The sequence below is a fragment of the Dromaius novaehollandiae genome, chromosome 1 (genome assembly GCF_036370855.1).
Source record: "Dromaius novaehollandiae isolate bDroNov1 chromosome 1, bDroNov1.hap1, whole genome shotgun sequence".
In the NCBI taxonomy this organism is placed as follows: Eukaryota; Metazoa; Chordata; class Aves; order Casuariiformes; family Dromaiidae; genus Dromaius; species Dromaius novaehollandiae.
In genome coordinates this window covers 160,498,463-160,519,940 of record NC_088098.1, presented here as the reverse complement: position 1 = coordinate 160,519,940, position 21,478 = coordinate 160,498,463, and the positions used below count along the sequence as shown (strand labels likewise).

Genomic DNA, 21,478 nt, shown 5'->3' with positions numbered 1-21,478 from the left:
GTGTTATCTAGCTTGCCCAGAAGCTTAATTGCTGGGGAACATGGTGTGTGCCTCCCTTACACACTGACATTAAAGGTGAAGGATTTTCCAGCCTTACTGTCATTTGCCTCTCAGGGAATTCGGATTGAAAAATGCAACCCAAATCTTTCAGTGGGGCAGGTGCTTCTGTTTGCAAAATATATATCTGTTATAGACATATACTGTGAAAAAAACACATCCTGACATTTTCTGTCAGAACAGCAAGTGCTTTTTTTTTTTTTTTAAACTGGGAAACCTAATTAAATACATTAAAAATATACACTTTTTTATCAGCATCTGGCTACATCTTAATTACACTTTCAATCCTGTGAGTTAGTGATGATCTTACTTATTTAGTCTAATGTGTTCATAATTTATACTTAAACTTCTTGCAAAAAAATCACCAGATATTAGTGGAATCTGCCCTGATAAATATTCTACCCATTTGTTAATTAAGTTGCTAACGGTCATCATTGAGAGCAACCAGTTAGCATTCCTGTTTGCTTTTGGCATAAGAGTGCAATGGCATGCTTTTGATACAGCATCCTTTCTTCGATGTTAGGAACATCATGCCACGCTTAATAACAACATTTTACACATTTGGACAGCAAAATCAAAGACATAACCACCTAAAAGCCTCCATATGGCACCAGGTGAGAGAACATAATAGATTTTGTAGTACGGAAGGGTTTCTTGACCTGATTTGTAGGAACATGTAGAGAGAATACAGGATATGATTTGTAGGAGTTTGAAAAGGCCATCGTATTTCACCCCTTTCTTGCTTGATTATAATATGTGCCATTATAGCTAATCATATTTATCTATAGGATTGTGTCGGGCCATTTATTATTTCTCCTTACTTATTATTAATTCTTCACCACTTCAATCCGTTGCTAAATAATAGATGGATATGAATCCTTGACATGACTTTTTGAAGACAGACAACACTTTATGCCTTTTTTTAGCACTACAGAATACAGCACATTGTAATGAATCTCAGTGCTTTCTCCCACAGCTGGAGCAACCCCAAGATTTCATGGAGGAAGAACAGGGAACTGGTTGGACCGGCTGATAGAGGAAAAATTAGAAATCAAAATGAATCAGTGTCTCTTTATCTCTCCCCCTGCTCTTCTCCAAAGAGAAAACTTAGGAAGACCCTCAATAAACACACTTTTCCTCTTGATTAGGAACACTTGGAGCACTATAAAAACAAACTCTAAGATGGCTTTCGAGAAATCATTTCAGAAGATCCACAATAACTGGACTGGAGACTCTCCTTAGTTAGGGATGTAACTGCCATAGAGATTAAGATATTCGGGGCAATAGCAAGTGCACTGAGGCCTTTGGGCAGAAACTCAGAAAGCAGTGGTGGACCCCATGGAAGGTGAGACTGTAACAGCTAAATGCAAGGCAAGGCTGAATGAAGGCCCATGAATAAACTAGTCTACAACCTACTGAACAGTGTAGCCTCAGACAGAAATGGGAATTACCAAAAACAGAAGAGCAGGGGACTTCTAAGTGTAATTAAAAAGAATACCATTTCTGTAAATCCACCCAAGAAAGTATTTAAGAATAGACTTATTGGATTTGCTATAGTTTTAAAAGCATTCTCAAAATGAGTCACTAGAGTGAGGATATCAGTAGCTGAGAATGGAAGTAAAACAGAGTGAAATATGTACAACAGTAATGCTTTTAGTGGCTATTTGGAGTATTTAGGGTAAAATGTAAAAATAAGCTAATCATACCTGAAAATAGGTAAACTGAGAGTGATAGAGGTCTGGATAAATATGAAGAGTAGTTCCAATTACAAGCAGCAACTCAAACTTGTGAAGAGATGAGCTAATGTATCCTGTGAAACCCAAACACCAGATCTTCAGGAGAGCTTCTAAATCAAACAGAACTGTAAAAGCAACCTAGAAGAATATACAAAAGAAGAAAGATGGGTTCAGATCACTAAGTTAAATTGCAAGTTTCTATGTCATGATGTTTATCAAGGTTTTGTATGGCAAAAATAAAGATCTCCATAATACTTAGCAAAAACACTGATCCTATAAGTAGAACAAACAATGAATAATGGATTTGTGTAAGAGAAAACAGGTAATTTTTTATTTTTCCTGATTTTTGTGATTACATGGCATTTATTTGTTCTTTGGCAAACTATGAAAACAACTATAGAAGTGAAATGAATTTGTAAGTTTACAGAACATTTTAAAGAAGTGATAGTCTAATGTCTTGAAAGCTTTCTGTAAATACAGACATTTATATATAATCATTAGAATTATTTATTATTGTAAAAACAACTTATGATACTATTATGAAAATCAACTACGACAAACCACATATTTACTATACCTTTAACTAATTTGGTCTAATGCGCCAGAAAACCAGACGAGTTCTTAATCCAGTTTCTGTTTTCAAATGGTTGATAGATGGTCCTAGTCATACTAGTAATTGAACAGTGTGACACTCTAAGTTTTCAAGAAACATAATAAATGATATTTATACACAATTAAGACTTTTAAAGCACTGTGCAAATTTTAACAAAGCACAGCTCAAATTTCCCCTAAGGTAAAGTATTATTACCCTTATTTTTACAGAATGCAAAGCTGAAAGATGGAGAAATTAATTAACTGTGGGCTGTAAAGTCTACTGGATTTGGCAGGAGATAACAAAGCCAGAGACTAAGATTTTAATCCTGACTCTGACACTGGCAATCTCTGAGATTTTGCCTAAGTACTTAAGTTATTTAAGATTTAAACTCTACAGCCCATCAAAAATATAATTATATTTATCAAAATCAAAGAGGGGTTTCGTGAGACAGCTAAGTAGTATTATACATATTTTGTGTGTAGAGGACTGTCAGAAGCAAGAGTGGAGATGGAAATTAAACACTGAAGTGTTCATGTCCTGTGTTCTTGTCCTATGCTCATTCCTCTGGTCCACATGGCTGTTTACGAGCAGTGCTACCAGATACACTCATATTGCTTCCCGAAGGCATGCAAAACAATAATCAGACTTCAAACATCTTCTAAATGACTAAATCAAGGCAAAATGCTTCACTGCACTTGAAAATTGTTTAAATTAGGAAAGAAATACTAAGAAATATTTCTGTGATATCATACATGCACACACCCATGTACATGGTGTATGAATTCTCTCATGCTTATATTCTCAGACATATTTGGCCAGTTTTTCAGCCCTTGTTTTTATAGTTTAAAGAGATCAATGAGAACAGTGAGCCAAACTTGAAGAAACTACTGTTACATGAAAACCTCCATCTGAAACACAAGCAAAATGTTTTATCTCAAATTTTAAAATGAAAGCTCATTTTTGGAAGAAAACACATCTAATTAAGTTCTAAAAGATTTTGAGGGTGAACTAGGAAAAATGGAATGGGGGTAGGAAGCAGCTGGAATTCAATTTCAGAGCAGGTGGAATAACAATGCTATTTAAATATACACACACACTTCAGAGTACATTGGCTTCCCATTAGGCACCAGATTAACAAATACGATGTTAAGTGTATTTTAATTTATTCTAAAAATGTGTGGGCAGGATCATTTGCATTTTACATGCTTGTCAAAGGAATTCAAACCACTAACACTTAAAAATGTATCAAATGGTTTGCATAACATCTGATTACATTTATACACCTGTCTTCCTGCTGACAGAGCTTGTATTTTTTTCCTTCCTTGCAATTAATTAGGGAAGAAGATTCAGAATATCTGACTAGAACTTTTTGTTAGGTGTGAAATGCAATACAATTTTTACAGATTTTTATGCTGATTATCACTCCTTCCATTGCTGCAGAGACAGGGAGAAGGCAAACTTATGTAAAAAAGCAATAGCATATCTGCACAGGTATAATACTTGGGCAGCTGTCCTCCACCAGATTGCCAATTTTCCTTTGGCAAAACATCTGTTTGTTCTCACCCTGTATAAGGAAATGAGGTTAGGAGACAAGAGAGGTGAAAGAGGAGATACCAGGAATGGATTGCTTCCCTGCTGGCTACTGTTCAGTCACCTGGAAGTTGCATGGTACTAATGCTGACTTTAGCAACATTAACTTTTGCCAATATCCCTTTAGCATTTTTTGCAGAGACAGAGCTCGGTTTCAGACAACATCCAACAATGACAGATCCAGTTATTCTTCTGTGTAACTGTGGCTTACTTGAAAGGTTATCAAGCTATTGGGAAACCTTAGAAGAGAATTCTTCCAAGCAGGATCAGTGGGATCAAGGGCACAGATGTCTAGAATTTCCCTTACTACCAGACTTGACACTGCACTCACTCTTTCCTTTAGCAAGGAGAGGAAAAAGGCTTCACAAAGGCAGCATCAATACAAAGAGACAGACATACTGCAAAAGGAACCTATATGGAAGAATATAGGAGCACCAGTTTTGAATTCTGTTTTCAGCCCTCTAAAACAATACTTAGACAAATCTCGCATGACTTCCACTCTGCAACCTCTTTTAATGGAAGGCAATATGACAATCACATAAAAACAAGCATCCATCACTATTCTATCTAAGTTCTGAGCAGGTAAAATCAACATCCTCAGCAATAACCACCAAAATGGATTTGGATCTCTACTCTTTCCAGGGCCTCAGATGCTGTATTTGGTGGTTGACTCCTTGTTACAAGACTGTTTTTGCCTAGTCTGCAAGGTTGATGTATACCAGTTCAAATGCTTGTCAGATCCTCTTATTACTACTGGCTATACTAAATTATGCAGCCAGCAGGATCTGGGTTTAGAATTCATTTCTAACTTTTCTCTTTTTGTTTAACCTTTGACTCTTACCCTCCTGAGTCTGTCCTCTCTTTCCAACACAGAAAGCGGGATTTTTTTTTTTGCTACTGGGTATCTGAATAATTTCAGTTAGGTTTGTCTACTAAATTCAAATGGACACATTTCTACAATTCTAGGCCACTATAACTCATGGGTTGCTGGAATGGACCCTATGAGCTATTACATCAGGCCATGTCCGCTCCTAAAGCTGGCTGCTTCCAAGATGACTTCTGGACAAAGGTTCAGGGAGCAATATGTGTTTGCTTTAATTTGTCTGGCCATTTCCTTAAACACAGAGAATCCTCACTGCTGTTGTCTGCTCAAGTAAGTTCCCTCCGAAGTGAAAGCTTTCTGCAGCCTGGTCTAATGGAAAATACAGAGCAATCGCAGTGCAGCCTGCTCCAACCAGTCTCCCTCACCAAGGAAACAAGCCAACTGCTGTGGAACAGTCTGCATCGTGTGAATATTCAGCCTCTTCGAGGCTCTTAAAAGCAGTATCTTTGTATGCCCTGTGCTGCAAAGAACAAGTTTCACAATAACTGAGTGGGAAATGAAACTGGCTTATCAATTTTCCATCTCTCCCAGGATTTTTTTTTTGACTCTTCTGCTCTTTTGATGCTGCATTTTATACCTTCTGCCATAAGAGTCTTGGGGCTTGTTCTTGTTTGATTTTTACAGTTTCTATAGTAAAAGCATCAGAGGTATAAGATCTGGGGGACTTCAAAACTCTTTGCCTTACAAATAAACAGACTACCTTCTCTATTTTAGATTTATGTAGCTTATACACTTAGAAATGTAAACACTTGGACTGCAAAGAAAGGAGTTTTCTGACTCCTCCCCAACAAATAAGTATTGTAAACTGTACAGAGAGAGGAAAACCTGTCTTTAAAGAAATCCAGACATTGCTCATAGGAGAGAAATATAATACGCTAATCTGCATGTTGTACTCATCTTGAATTATTAAAACCCTGGCAAGCATTTCTGTTGGAAAAAACATCTAAACTTCAACTAGATGTTGAAGAGAATATTTCTAGCACTGATTAATAAAGGCATAATTATACTATATATTCAGTGCTGCATCAGAAATAGCACAGGCAGTGTTTTCATTACATTCCTATTTGGAATATAAATAGAATAAATGTTATTTTGTTACAAAACCCAGGCTCCATTTTGTTGTTTTCATGCCTACCATGAAAAGTTTATGGTCTTAGGCTTCAATCCTGCTTTAATTATTTGATCCTGGCCTAGGAGATTAAAATAAGTTTCACTATCCCCACGTCTATGAAGAGAAAATATGAAGACTACATATATCCCAAAACCTGCAGAAGATATGGGAAGAGAATCCAGAATTTGTTGGTTTTATTCCAGTGTCTTATTCCCAGGATCATCCTCTTTCACATTCATATTGTTTTTAGAATGTGCTCAGAACTTGAGATAAAGTAAAGATCATATATTTTACAATTACTCTTTCTTGGACAACTGTCTAAAATTTGGGCTAATGTCAACATGTTAAATTTTGGTAATATTTTTGTTAAAAACCTTGTTTAATGTATGGAACAAAGTACTTTTAAAGCATTTTGGGGGGGTTGCTTAGTTTTACTTTTAATTTGAAAACATGAAATCACCATTCAGCTACTTTTCTGACTAAAATTTTGGATTCTGGGTCTAACCAGCATAGCTAAGCTAGATGGGATGAATTCCTAACATTTGCCGATCAATAGTATGGAATATATTGCTATGCCATGGGAAAAGGCTGACTGTATAAAGAAGTTTACTCAGTTTAACAGTGACAAAGTTTTCTGGAGTTCTTAAAACAATATGTATATTTACACTCTATCACATTGATCCCTCCCTTCAAAAACGCTTTGCATATTTGATAATAGGAAAATCCATTAAATCCATTAAGTATTATTGGAACATATTATACTAAACATTAAATATTTACTGAATACATTTGAAAGTGCATATTGGCAAATGGTCTGTCTTTATAACTGAATTGACTTTGCTAAGGCGTTCAAACACCCTGACTTTATCAATGATTTTAAAGGTATTTGAACCTAGAATATAACCTTCCTAGAACTCAAAGGCCCAGAAACACAGGAAGGTTTACCTTATAGAAATACTGAGAAGTCAGTTACTCTTCTAAGAGAAGAAATAAGTCTGTGAGTGTTAGACTCCAAGTCAGGATCCTCAGGTTCAGTGAGGAAGCAAATGCACAATTCACCAACGAACAATGCTGAATAACCAGCTTTCATACTGGTCTTGGTGATCCATCCTGACATTTTAGGGTGCTTTTCAGTCACTAACCTCTGCTACCAGTCAAAAGAAAGGAGGGGAACATGAAGTCAGAATGGATATTTTTGTCTGTATAAACTTTCACTTTTACTGTAATTCACATGTGCCCTACTAACAAGGAAGGGCATATAGGCATTATTCATCAGTGGAGAGAGCTTGTGTTTCAGCTGCTGGGACATTTACTCAGTGTTCATACAATCTTCAGCCATCCCCAATGCACAAGAGACAACAGAGAATGATGCAGCACTGATGTATCTACAATTTGTACTTGCTCCAGGGTAGGGACTCTGGTGGTACCTTTAACTTTTCCTTGCTCTCATTTTTGCCCCAGAACTGGTGAAATCTCTGTTTCACAACTGGTGAAATCTCTGTTTCACAAGATTTCAAGAGATCAGACACAAATTCTAGAGCTAACATAAATAAAAAACCCACATATCAGCTGAAGTTATCACAAGAGGAAGATTTATAAAGCATTGTATAATTATGGATGAAAGGACTGAACTCGGTGACCTACAACAATAGTGTCTTGATTCTTGGATGAGGTGACAATTCACAGCACTTGCTGAGATCAGTATTTTTAATAAGGAAACCTATAGTACTGACTTCAGTCTTGACTCAGGAAAAAATAAATATCTGTTTGAAATTATACCTATGTATTAGTACCAACAACTCAAGTAATTGTTCAAAACTGGATTAAATAATACAGAAAGGACAGGTATGCAAGGCTCTAGGCACTGTAGCACATGCACTACAGTAAAATCCTCGAACAACTAATCACTCAGGCAGGCTCTCTGCCCAAATGTCACATATAAATAAACTTTTCTCCTCCACTTCAGTGATTCAGGAGCACAGCCTCCTCTTTCTCCAGATTCATGACTGAATAAATGTCTTTTGCAGTGTGCTCTGGAGGTTACTGAAGCCATTTGGAACACTATTTTAGCTATGCTTAGGGACCTGCTTATAGCTAAGTATAAGCTTAAATGCATAACCGAATAAAAATGATTTTAGAAAGAGGCACTATATTTTTTAAAGACAGAATTTTTGTCATTTTTTAAAGCTATTTTTTTCTTCAGTGTTACACTCCTAGAGAAAGAAAGCAACTTAACAGCCATGCATTGCCTGCAGATGATATACTTAAGCCTCAGCTCATTACCACTGACATTTTGTTTGAGGAAATTACCTTTCAAAAGGTTGTAAAATAGGGCTGTCAGACATTGCCAGACAGAAGAACTTGAACTAGTTAGCAAAGAATTCTTGGAATGCTTAAGGGGATAAAAAAATTACATACTAAAATGTGCTTGACATTCACATTCTCTATTTTTGCTTATCTTGAAAAATATCTGCATAGTGATTTCAACATACTCACCTCAGCTAGGTAAAATTCATCATATTGTCTCTTGAAATTTTCTCCTTTGTAGTAATTACTAGCAGCAACAATCACATCTACAGCCACCATACTTAGTATGAACATATGAAACACAGATGATCTCATCATTTTCTGCAGAAAAAAAAGACAATTTTATAATCACAATGAGTCAAACCACATGTATGAAAAAGTTCTATAACATTGTCAAAACATACAGTTAGCTATAATAATATGTTTTTATAAAGCTTCTTTAGGTGATTCTAAGTTATTACTTTTTAAAATATATTCTAAGATAGTACTTCAACTGGTTTATATATGCAAGATTTTTTTTTCAGTTTTACATGTGCCAATCAAATTTTTACAGAAGGTTTATCATTTAATGTGATTACCATTGCTTTAGTATGCTTTTAAAGCCTAAATTGTATTTCTAACTACTCATTTCCCCTTGGTTAATATTCCTTCATTATGATCTTAATACAGATCTTATTGACATCTTGTTCAGGTACAAGTAAAATCAATTCTATCTTGACCACTGCCTTTGCTTCAGAGAAGACAAATAATATGGGATTCATCTGATGTCAAACTATCATCTTACTGTGTAAATCACATTATTCTATAGTAGATATCTACATCTGGCCCAATGAACTGTGCCTTCAAAGTTTTTTTCTCCGCACTGACTGGGTTGGATGTAGACACCTACATGATGTGTGTTTAAATTTAGGTGAGATCAATCCCACCCATAATTGCTGATTGGGGAGCACATGAAATGCTGAGAGCCTTCTAGCAGAGCTTCACATGTCTGTGCTCTACGTGCTATGTGCTGCCGCAAACCCACAGAAGACAGGAGAAATGGAGGGAGACAGTTCCTGCTATAGCTGTAGAAGTCCTTCATAGCACTTGCAAATTCAAATGCAGCTGAGCTTTGGCTTTCCTAACCCTATTACTGCATGCTTGGACAGTGTCTCTATATTCTTCCTAGGCTGCCTGACCCTGCTTCCACCTCTTGTATGCTTCCATTTTATTTTTGAGTTTTCTCAGGAGCTCTTCGCTCCTGCAACCTTTTCTTGAATGCCCATGGGGATGGACCATTTTTGAACTTGGTGGAGGTGATCCTTGAAAGACAACCAGCTCTTCTGGACCCCTCTTCTCTCCAGGACTTCATCCCATGGAATTCTTCCAAGCAAGTCCCTGAACAGTCCAGTCTCCTGAAATCCTGCTTTTGGCCTTGTTCCTGTTCCTCAGGGTCCTGAACTCCACTATCTCCTGGTCACTGCAGTCAAGGCTGCAGCTGACTTTCACATCCCTGACCAGTTCTTCTTTGTGTACAAGTATGTTGTCCAGCAGAGTGCCTCCCCACATCGACTTCTGGGTCACCCTTGTCATCAATGCATTCCAGAAATCTTCTGGATTGCTTGTGTTCTTCTGTGTTGCCTTTCCAGCAGATATTGGGGTGTCCCAGTATCTGGGCCCCATGACTGTGTAGATGTTATAGAAGAATCTAAAAATTAATTACATATATCTTTACATACATTTGTAAAGATATATTATCCTGTTAGAAGACTCAAACACACAGTTATAAAATACTGTCTCAGTCTTCAGTGATATGTAGTTGTTATGCTGATAAAGAAATGTCCACATTTACATTTTACATTTAACCCTGCCCAGATCTTATGCTCTCAGCCCGTAGTGCTTTTTGTGATCAAATTAGAAGACAATCAGGTACATACTGGATACAGCAAGTACCAGCAGTTGTTCTGGCTTTTAGCTAAGACTTGTACCTACCTATGGGAGCATTCATGGTCTACTGAATTCCACCAGTGTTTTACGATAGTTTGTTTAAATTTATATGGAAGCAGAGTGGAGAATAAGCACAGAGTTACAAGCACTCAGCTAATAGGACTACCTCTTGGCTCTTAACCTCTGGGCTTCCTGTGTGATTCACCATTAACACTGCAGAGAGAAGACAACTCAACCCTACTCATTCAAGTTTGCCACTTTTGATCCGAGTGGCACAAAATGGTTATACGTTCCAACTCAGCCAGGAGTAAGGCTTAGGAGAGCCTCACAGTCAGAGGTTTATAGAACAAGCCTAGGCTTATAACAATGCCTAAAGTGCAGTGAAATCACTAAAACTCAATGGCTAAAGGAGGTTTTGTGTTTATTTCTAATTCAAAACAAGGCAAGTTATGAGAATACAATAACAAAAGACAGGGTTATTGGCTTCTTCAATGATGCATTTTTATAAGTGGCGTGATTCACAACAGGTAGCCTCATATCTGTTATATTTCTATTTCACACATAAGTTCTAAACAGATAGCTAGTCTCTCTGCATATTTTACACTGTATTTTTAATAGTGTCAAAGTTTCCTTCATAGTAGGAAACTATGCTGCCTCAATTGTGAAAGCACTTGGGAAGAGAAATTAGTAAGTGTAGCTGCAAAATGCACTTTTCTTTCTCTTCATAAGAAACAACAGAGAACCAAAATGGTAATACAGAAAGCGTAAAAATACATAATCCACCTTGATACATATGTATATACATGCACAGGTTGTCATACAGTCCATATCTTGGGACACTCATAAAAAGGCTTTTCCACTGGTATACGTTATGCTGGAAAATAAACTATGATAATATAGATAATACTCTAACGGCACTATAAAAAGGCCAGTAAAATTCAGTGAAGCTGCTCTTCAGTTACTCAGAGGCCACCTTCCCACCTCGACTAAACTGAAAGGAGATGATTTAGCTAGTCAAAGGCAACGCTATGTTTAGGTTAGTTATGCTTGTAACAGAATTCAAGCTAATAAAGAAAGGGGTTCAGACAGGATACAAGCTAGTCACAGGCTATGTACAGGCAGGAACAGCTGGCTGGGGCAGCAAATTAGGAACTGGCTGGGGCGGACAACGTGAAGGCTGGAGCGAGACAGAAAAGCAGCTGGCTGCTGGCAGAAGCAGAGGGAGCCCAAGGGGCCAGCAAGGTGGAGATATCTGAGCAAATACACATGCACAGCAAAAAGGCTATGCTGAGGAGACTCAGAAAAGAAACTCATTACTTTTAAATCCCAGTACTGGCCTGCTCATGGGGGCCACATTGGAATCATGTCGGTTGGTATTTATTACAGCCCTTTTGTGTCAAGGGTGAATATTCATATACTCACATTATACACAAATACTAAATATTCTTTCTGGAGGTTCGGATAACTGGATGTAGATTATCTGTGTGACCCTCTACAACATCTTTATTATTGTGCCTTGGGCCACGGCACAGGTTACTTTCTTATTTTTTTCTTCAGCATGTCAGTCTAGCTGCTCACCTGTCATGAATGCTATGCATGATAAGCAGCTTTCCTGTCGGCCTCTTGAAGCCAGACTGCACTATCCTTAGGAGATCAATCACCCTGTTCTGGCCCACACGCCTACTGTGCCCAGTACTTTTCTGTCTTATTTTGTTCTTTCTGCACCACAGAACTTTAATTTGGATTTGTACCCTTCAAATGGCTCAACAGTATGTAACCTACAACGCCCCCTTTTTGCACCTCTACCATACTGTTTGACCATGAGAGCTCTCTCTCTTTAAACATTTCTGTAAGACATTTGAAATAAGGTATAAGAGAAAGCTGAATTTAGCCAACAGCACTTATCCGAGCCTTAAAAATCATTTTGGATCATCAGATCAGCAGTGTGTCATTTGGATCACAGACCTTTTCAGAGCACACAGCCAAGGAAAATCTCTGTGCAAACTTGAAAGAAGAGACATCATGCCAGTTTTTGTTCTTGTTTAATTTACTGACCTTTTTCAGCCCTTGGATGTGTGTTTCTTAAACTGTGTAGGAATATGATGAAAGAAATGTTCTGATGTTGCTGTCAGCCAGTTGCATGATGGGAAAACTGTGTCTAATATTAAATTGGACTTAAGATTTGCTGTGCTGAAGCAGCCTCAAGTCAAATGCCCTGTTGCTGCCATCAATCATCTACAACAATGAAGAATTTCTTACATTTACTATGAGTCACTTCTGATGTTGGTATCTGGCTTCATGCAGGATGATGATTCTCAGTGTCCAGGACACTGCAAACAATGTGGACCGAACAGTGCATTAACTATTCAATGGCCCTAAAAAACAATGCATGACATACTTTTAGCAATACAAATTCTTTCAGTTTTTGGAAACATACAAGGGAGCTGAGCATCTGCTTTGTGCTTAGACTGGAATTTCACGGAAGTGGAAAAGTCTTCTAAAATTCTACTCTTTTATTTAACATTAGGGATATGTTTATTACAGCTGGGGAATTCTAAGTGAAAAATGATACCTAACATCCCAGATCCACCCAAAAGCCCACCAAAGCAATGACACTGGAATATCTGACTGAAAGAAACCATCTGGATCACTTAGTCTAACATATTATCATGCATGGACCTAAAGCAGTCTTTTGTCATTCCAGGAGTATCAGAGTGGAGTGTGTTGTTCTAATACTGTACTCCTTTTACCTTACCTTCCTACAGGGAGGATAAGTGACATGAACTGGACTTTGCCAGCTCACTGCCATGGAGAAAACCCACAGCAGCTGCCTCTTTGCACAGCTGGAGCCTCACAGACACTGGGTCAGGAAAGTGGGGCTCCAGGCAAAATGCAGTCACTATGACAACTACAATAACTGAAGATGGAATTATGTTTTCCTAATGCTAAACTCCCTTTTAGGTCTTGACCCTTTCATCAGGTCATTTCTTGTACTACAGTCCTTTACATAGGATTGTTGTTTAAAGTCTGTAATAGATCTTGCTTACTAAGCAAGTAGGAAGGTGTTGCAAACTACGAGGACCTGACTGACTTAGTAAGAAAAGGACGTATAAACCGTGTTACCCTGATATCACTGGCTCAGTACTGGCCATGTTGGTAATGTTCAATATTATCATCTGATATCTAGAATGAGGTGTCTTTAAAAGAGCTCAGTGGTTTTAGTTCAGATCTGCAGAAACCCAGCCTGCATTTGACAATAATTAACATATTTGGTGATGGTCTAAGAAGAAAAGCTGAGAACAGCTTGGCATGAAAAGTAAAAAATTACCAACAAAACCCTCAAGTTGGTTAGTACTGAGCAGGACATAGTAACAATTTGATACACAGAAAAATTCTGCTGATTTTGGTCATTTACTGAGCATATGGTTGTCATAATGGCTGGGTAGCTCTCAAAAGTACCAAACCAATTTATGAACAAGGTAAGTGTCATTTAACTAAAACACTTTCAGATTTCACTGTACAGGTAAGCAGCTTTTTCCTAACTTTGATACTCCTGAACTGTGTATCGATCACCATGGAAACTATAGGAAAGTTGTATCTATGCCTAGTTATATTTTATATATATTATATATATATATATTTTATATATATTAACACTTCATAAAACAAGACCCCCCCCCCCATTCCATGTTTCAATAGGCAAGCTCAGGCAAGCTACTTAACCCCTTTTCATCTTCACTAGCTTTTGCTATTTGCCTAAGGTACTAAATACAGCTAGATGCTGCTAAAGGATTCCAGCAAAGCTTCCAGACAGGTTGTCAAAAAACTTTGTATGGGTGACCTGCTTATTTGCGGTTAATTTTGCACATATCACTGTAATGACTGGAAGATTATTTGTACATGTCTACCTGTGCTTGCTGGAACACCATCCTCTCAGGTACTTAGAACAGATTTTGATTTGTTAAAGTTGCTATTTAATGGGTAAAAAAGAATTGGGTATTATTTTTAAATAGTTATCACAACCAGAAAAGTTACATCTGTGTTACTCCAGCATCTTTTGCTCACGGAACTGTTGCCTATATCATGCCAATGCAGCAGCATCAAGGGCAATATGACTCCTAGCCTATTTCCATGCACAGTACCACTCTAACAAGTCTCATGATACCTGATGCTTTTCTTAAAATCCTATTAGCTGGAGTAATTTGAATATTACAGAATACATCAGATTTGATCTTCTAAGTTTCTAACCCTTATTCAGAAAAGCTAACAAAACTCAAGTTCATGAGTTGATACAGTACTTGGACAGTGCAAGAATAGCACAGAAAACAGTAAGTCAAATAAAGAAACTGAAGCATATTATGAACAGATTCTAATATTTTAGGACATTGTGTCAGAGTGTGACCCATAACATCTAAACACATATGGGGGATGATGGGATCTATACAACAGGGACAGTTTAAGTTGTATACACAGAATTCTTACTGCTAAGAAAGTAATGTGTAAAGTATTGTGTAAGACAATCTTGATTTGATACTGAAAGCAGGAGAAATAATATGCCTTAAAGTTTATTATAAGGTACTGGTCCTGGAACAAGACTGGAAATAACTAAGAAAGTTTGACTTTTAGGATTCTATATGGTATGATTTCTAAGAGCACTGAGCAACGACTCAATCTAGACCTAAAGGAAAGACAAGTTTTTTGGTCCTGTGTAAGTTTAGTACACTCATGGTGTTTATTTTGTCATTTTGTTTTTACAAAGTGCTTGAAGATACCTTGACAATGAAAGGAGCTTTAGAAAATCACATTCTATACACTGCTAATCATATATAATTCATAGCGTGAATAGAATAAATTTGATTTTCATCTTGTTGGTTAACGGCCATCTGAACAAGTACAAAATTGTGAAATTGCAGGAAATTTTCCCCTTTGTTTGCAGAACCCTGTAGAGCATTTTACAAGCTGTGTAACTATTTCTCTATAAACCACTTTGCTTTCAACCTACTTTATGACTGCCTGACAAAGATACGCTTATAAAGAGAATTTAGCAAATTATGCTCATGCTCCGCAATCTGAACATTTCTGAAAACTATTAACTATTAATCCTGAATTTTAAAGGCACAGTCTTTTTAATATCTTACTTTGATGCACTTACATACCAGTGTGGGACACTACATAACATTGCATATCTGAGATACATCTACTACACTTGAGAGGTACAAATCGAAGTAATGCAACTTCCTACAGGAAACAATGTGCAGGGTGAGTTTTAAAGCTGCTGAGAAGGCAGGCATTTACACAGAGTAGAGAAACTAAGTTAAGGGTCTCAACTCAGATGCTATTAACTCTGGTGGTATAAGGGAGGTAGTTCCAGCTTTCCAATCCAGATTGCCTGGCCCAGGGCAACAAGACTAAGGCAATTCCTCTCTGGTTTATGTTATGGAAAACATTTTTTAACGTATTTTATGATGGCAGAGGAACTTCCTAGTGTAGGGATGGATGTAATGACTGTATCAAGTCCATAGTTCAAGGGAAAATCTCCTTGGAATCTCTAGTTTCTTTTAGGTCACTTTAAGGTCATTTTAAGGCCATGTATAGCATAGACAGCCTTTGTTACCAGCAGCAGGAGATAATACAAAATGTTCAAGGAAGCACAAAAAGCAAATGACATAGTAACTCTTGCAGGCTTCATAATATACAATTGGAAATCTTTCTATAAGTGCTACTTATCTGACTCTAGTGGAAATGACAGCGCCTGGCAGAAAGAACAGCATAGACAGAAAGCTGTCCTGGCTTGAACAATGTTTATGCATTTCACTTTTCTGTGCTTCTCTTTCCACCTCATCTGATTTGCATGTAAACGCTTTCAAGGCTAGGACTGTATCTATGTATTTTTACAGGGCCTCAAAATAAGCTGGAAATATTACTGAATAATAGTAACATATTGGAAGATACAAATATGTGCTCTGATGTGCAGATGGGGTCCTGCTCTTCATGCTATGACAACATGGTTTTTAAAGCAGCCATACTCACTTTTGGATTATCTATAACTGAAATTATACAGAAATCATCAGTTGCCAAGGGCCATCTTCAGTAGTCTAAATGTCTTTTTAATATTTGAAAATACAAGCAATTCATGTATCTGTTATATTGTATCAGACTCTCCTGGCTTTTTGCATAGCAAATTTTGATTTAAAAAGAAAAATCTACTTAAAGAAAAACAGAATTCTAGTCAAAGGAACAAAGTCAAGTGAACATAGGGAGAATGAGAAAATAGGCGTTTAGGAAGTAAAGGAATGGAAACAACGATTGACAACTTACTGAAGAGAAATGAAAAACTGTAAGTTATGATTTTTTTGAAGTAGCTTTAAAGGCAAAAGTTTCTGTCAGTAGTTAGATACTTTTCTCCTTACATCCTAGAGTTATAAGGAAAAAAAAAGAAAAACCTTCTTCAGACTAGTGGCAGTCTGTTAGTTAATATCTTGTAATAACAGAATAAAGCTAATATGCTCCTGTACCCTTCCCACTAACAGCAGTCACTCTTCTCCTCCCACAAACTTCTAAGAGAACAATCAAAAAGAGAAATGGTGAGTTTTCTGCCCTAAAATTCCTGAAATAATGGCTTCTTGCAAAATAAATGAACCTCCTCCTCACCAGTTTATAAATCAGCTAGCATGGATATGTCATTTTCTTTGCAAAAGATACACAGGAAGTTAGCAGCCTTTCAGTGACTGCAGTCTGACTTGGAGAAATGGAGAGCAGCAGCTGCAACATAAAAGAAACCTAAAAATACTGCTTAAATTGTTCGTGACAACAACAATGCATAAAGATTGTTACCTTCTCCTCAGATTTTAAAACTGCTAGTATCATCACCTCAGCAGTAATTTTCTTAAAGCTACATACTATGAAATACTGCAAAATAGAACTTGAATAATATGAATACAGGATTAACTCTTTTCCCTAAATATTGCAATACAGTTACATTCAAAAAATGCAATCAGACAAAATAATTATGGTACAAAAACTTAAATAAAATAGGCCAAATTATTTTTTTGGTTTATATATAGTGACTTCATCTATGTTATCAGGAAGAAATAGACCCTGTACTTTACTAGGATATAATTAATCACATATGTGTCCACACAGGAATTTCTGTGCTCTCTAGTACCACAGTATTTAAACAAATAAAAAAGCATACAAGTCTTTTTCCCTCACAATAAAGAATACTGTAAACTTGCTAAGTTTGTGCAGCATTTTGTGCAGAAGGGTGCAAAAAAAAGGCCTGGTAACACTTCTCAGACCAGCACATATATTCTCAGCTCTGGTGGTGATGCATCACAGGTCACAGTCCCCAACAGCTGTTGAAGCAACTGTTGATGCAACATCTGAGGCTTCAACCCAGATGCAGCTTCAGAAGGAGGTTGCAGCTCTGCAGTCTGGGCCTGCACGGAGGACCTGGGGCCTGGTGGAGGTGTGCAGTGGTTGAGGATCTGAGCTGCTGAGCCAAGCAGCTGTGGGAGGAGGAGGCTTCAGGAGCCAGAACCTCCACCTGTAGCAGAGGGGGCAGGCAGAGTCAGTGCCTACTGAGTCAGAAAGTGGAAATTCCTACATGGCGAAGGCTGGAAGCTGGTGACTTCTGGCACCAAGAGCAAGGCTTCTGTTTCACCAGAAGACTTGCAACTTCAGAATAGGTTCTTTCCCCTTGTAGCTGACAAGAAGCTGGGAACAGTGTCAAATGGACTGTCTGTGCCAGGCAAGCCTCAGACACACAGGAGCACTAGGAGGAAGTGGCGAGTGCTAGTAGTGGGAGACTCCCTGCTGAAGGGGATGGAATTCTCTATCTGCCAACCTGACCTGCTGTCTAGGGAGGGTTGCTGCTTGCCAGGGGCCTGCATTCAGGACTGTGAAGAGGTTGCTAAGGCTTGTCCAATCCTCAGACCACTGCTGCTCTTCCATGTGGGCACCAACGATACTGCCAGGGGAAATCTGAAAAGTATCAAGTGTGATTACATCGCTGTAGACCCACTGTTGAATGGGATAGGGGATCTGGTGACAAAGGACACAGAAAAGGCTTCTCAATGCTTTCTTCACCTCAGTCTTTACCGACATCCCCAGGCCCTGGAGACCAGAGGGGAAGTCTGGAGCAATGAAGACTTACCGTTAGTAAAGGAGGAGCAGGTTAGGGAATATTTAAACAAACTGGACATACATACACAAATCCATGGGACCTGATGGGATATACCCAAGAGTGCTAAGGGATCTGGCTGATGTCATTGCAAGGCCACTCTTGGTTATTTTTGAAAGGTCATGAAGATCAGGCGAGGTTCCTGAGGACTGGAAGAAAGCGAATGGCACTCCTACCTTCAAGAAGGGCAAGAAGGATGATCTGGGGAATTACAGGCCACTCAGCCTTACCTCGATCCCTGAGAAGGAGATGGAGTAACTGACGGATACTATTTCCAGACACATAAAGGAAGGCAGGTGATCGAGAGTAGTCAGCATGGATTTACAAAAAGGAAATGACCAACCTGATGGCCTTCTCTGATGAGCTGACTGGCTTGGTGGATGAAGGGAGAGCAGTCGATGTTGTTTATCTTGACTTTAGTAATGCTTTCAACATTGTCTCCCAAACATCCTCATAGACAAACTGATGAAGTACAGACTAGATAAGTGGTCAGTGAGGTGGACTGAAAATTAGGTGAAGTGATGGGCTCAAAGGGTTGTGATCAGTGGCACAAAGTCCAGCTGGAGGCCAGTCACTAGCACTGTCCCTCAGAAGTCAACACTGAGTCCAGTATTGTTTAACATTCTCTTTAATGACCTGGAGGATGGGATTGAATGCATCCTCAGCAAGTTCGCAGAGGATGCAGAACTGGGAGGAGTGGCAGACATATTCAGATGGTTGTGGTGCCATTCAGAGGGACCTTGACAGGCTGGAGAAATGAGCCGACAGGAATCTCATGAAGTTCAACAGAGAAGTGCAAAGGAATAGGGAAGAATAAACCCTCGTACCAGTACAGGCTGTGGGCCAACCAGCTGGAAAGCTGTTTTGCAGAGAAGGACCTGGGGGCTGTGGTGGACAAGAAGGTGAACATGGACCAGCAGTGAGCCCGTGTTACAAAGAAGGCCAATAGCCTCCTGGGCTGCATTCGGAAAAGAGTTGCCAACAGGTTGAGGGAAATGATTTTTCCCCTCTACTTGGCCCCTGTGAGACACACCTGGAGTGCTGTGTCTGATTCTAGGGTCCCATGTACAAGAAAGTCATGAGTCCAGCAAAGGTCCATGGAGAGTATTAAGGGATTGGAGCACCTGTCACATGAGGAGAGGCTGAGAGAACTGGGACTGTTTAGCCTGGAGAAGAGAAGGCTCAGGAGGATCTTATCAATGTGCATAAATATCTGAAGGGAATGTGTAAAGAGGATGGGGTCAGATTTTTCTCAGTGTTGCCCAGTGACATAGTGTGAGGCAATGGGCACAAACTGAAACACAGGAAGCGCCGTGTGAACACTTTTTTACCATGAGGGTAGTCAGACCCTTGAACAGGTTGCCCAGAGTCTCTGTTCCAACCCCAACTAATCTCTGATTCTGTGATTTTGTATCATTCACCTCTTAGGAGCAACCTAATTAAAGGAGCTAGTTCAAAAGTACAGGTCTTATAACGGTAAGTGTATTTAACTTCAGCTACCGGAAGAGCTATAACACCCACACTCACATTCCCACCTGCTGACATTGCAGGAGGGCCTTAATCTCATGGCTCCCATTAGCGTGGCAGCTTCATCCATTCCCACAACGCTCTTGTGAGAGAGGGAGAAAAACTACCCTTGGTGAGTCATGGACAGATGCTCTCATTTAAAGGGAACATATAACTTCAGCGGATGTTGTAGTGAGCCTGGGAAATAAATCAAGTTTCCCAGATCTCAGACTGTCCTATTAACCATAAAACAGACCTCCTGTTCCATTCTTCACCTGAAATAATGAAGCTGGCTTTTTTCAGGAAAAATATTTGTGGAGAAGCTGCAGAAGTAAGTGGACAACGTACAGACTAAATTGGAAGGAAGATGAAAACTTAGAAAGTCACTGCATCATGAGGCAACAGACCTACCTGAGAGAGGAAGTGGCCTAACAGATACCAGAGAAATATTCTTCACAGAAATAACAAACTTGTATACCCAGTTCACTGTGATTGACTTCTCACTGTATAGTTAGGCTGAAAATTGTTTCAGTCTTGTTCCTTAGGCAATGGTGAGAAGGGCAGGGAAAATCAAGTCCTTTGCCGCTCCTCCTCCAGCAAATCTGTATTTGAACTTAAATCTTCTGTATGACTGTCAGGTTCCTGCTTTAGAACCAGATAATGTATTTAAGATGCAGAGATTGTTCTTAAGAGCTTCTGTATTCTCCCCCTGACCACTGATAACTGGCATTATGAAGGCACTGCCTTCATTCTCACAAGAACTGGGCTATCCAAATCACCCTTTAAAAAAAATTTTGCTTTCTTTTTAACAGTCCTTGGAATGTGTTTTCCCTAGAGGGTTTGCTGGAATGACTGCATGGGTGCTTGTGCTCCCTCACTTACAGGTTTTTAAATCTATTTTTACGAAGGAATGGTTTATCTCTCTCTGCCATTACCATTAGGACAGAAAGATACAGTACAATATTTAGACTGACAAAGTCATCTTTTCCCAAGGCCCTCCCTTTAATATTTTTTTCTCTGATTACCTGAATGTCAACATTCTAGTACAAAGGAAGAATGAAAATATCCAGAAAGTCAGGCCCAAGAACCCGATGGCCTTAAACAAGCAAAGATGTCATGCTGGAATGGTTTATTAGTTAGGTATCAGTCAAAAAACCTGCCTCATCAGCATAGAACCAGGTAACATCAGGCTTTCTCCTGAATGTGTTTGCTAAGTAATTTAAATTTATTATTGACACAGTTATAAAGCTAAATTTTATACTGAAGAAGTATCAAAATGCTGCCATGAATTTTAATATAAGTTTAAAGTTCCCTTGTTAAATAAATAGAATTAAGAGTCTAAGACATTTCAGTATATAAAACAGTAACTCACTATATAGTTTTCTGAGGCCTGAGAAAGGAAAGAACTTCTACTTTTAAATGAAAGAGGTCAGAATAGGGAATCTCAAGAATAATTTTTCAAATCATATTATTACTGCTTCAATACAGTCCTCCAAAACACTTTCTATAATTAGCACAGAATTCAAAAAGAAGTTACTTTCTTTTAAAACTTGAGGCTTCTAGACTACATTATACATATATATAG

General features: G+C 38.4%; 1 protein-coding gene across 7 annotated transcripts in view; it reads right to left on the bottom strand.

Moving 5' to 3' along the window:
- The window catches only part of NALCN (sodium leak channel, non-selective), a 242,394-nt gene that overhangs the window by 108,505 nt on the left and 112,411 nt on the right, over nt 1-21,478 (bottom strand). For all 7 annotated transcript variants that reach the window (XM_064504258.1, XM_064504278.1, XM_064504285.1 and 4 more), the window contains 2 exons: nt 8,469-8,600; nt 1,764-1,931 (listed from right to left, as the gene is read on the bottom strand). In XM_064504258.1, the coding sequence (XP_064360328.1) occupies nt 1,764-1,931; nt 8,469-8,600 (300 nt within the window). The remainder of the gene's footprint in view (nt 1-1,763; nt 1,932-8,468; nt 8,601-21,478) is intronic.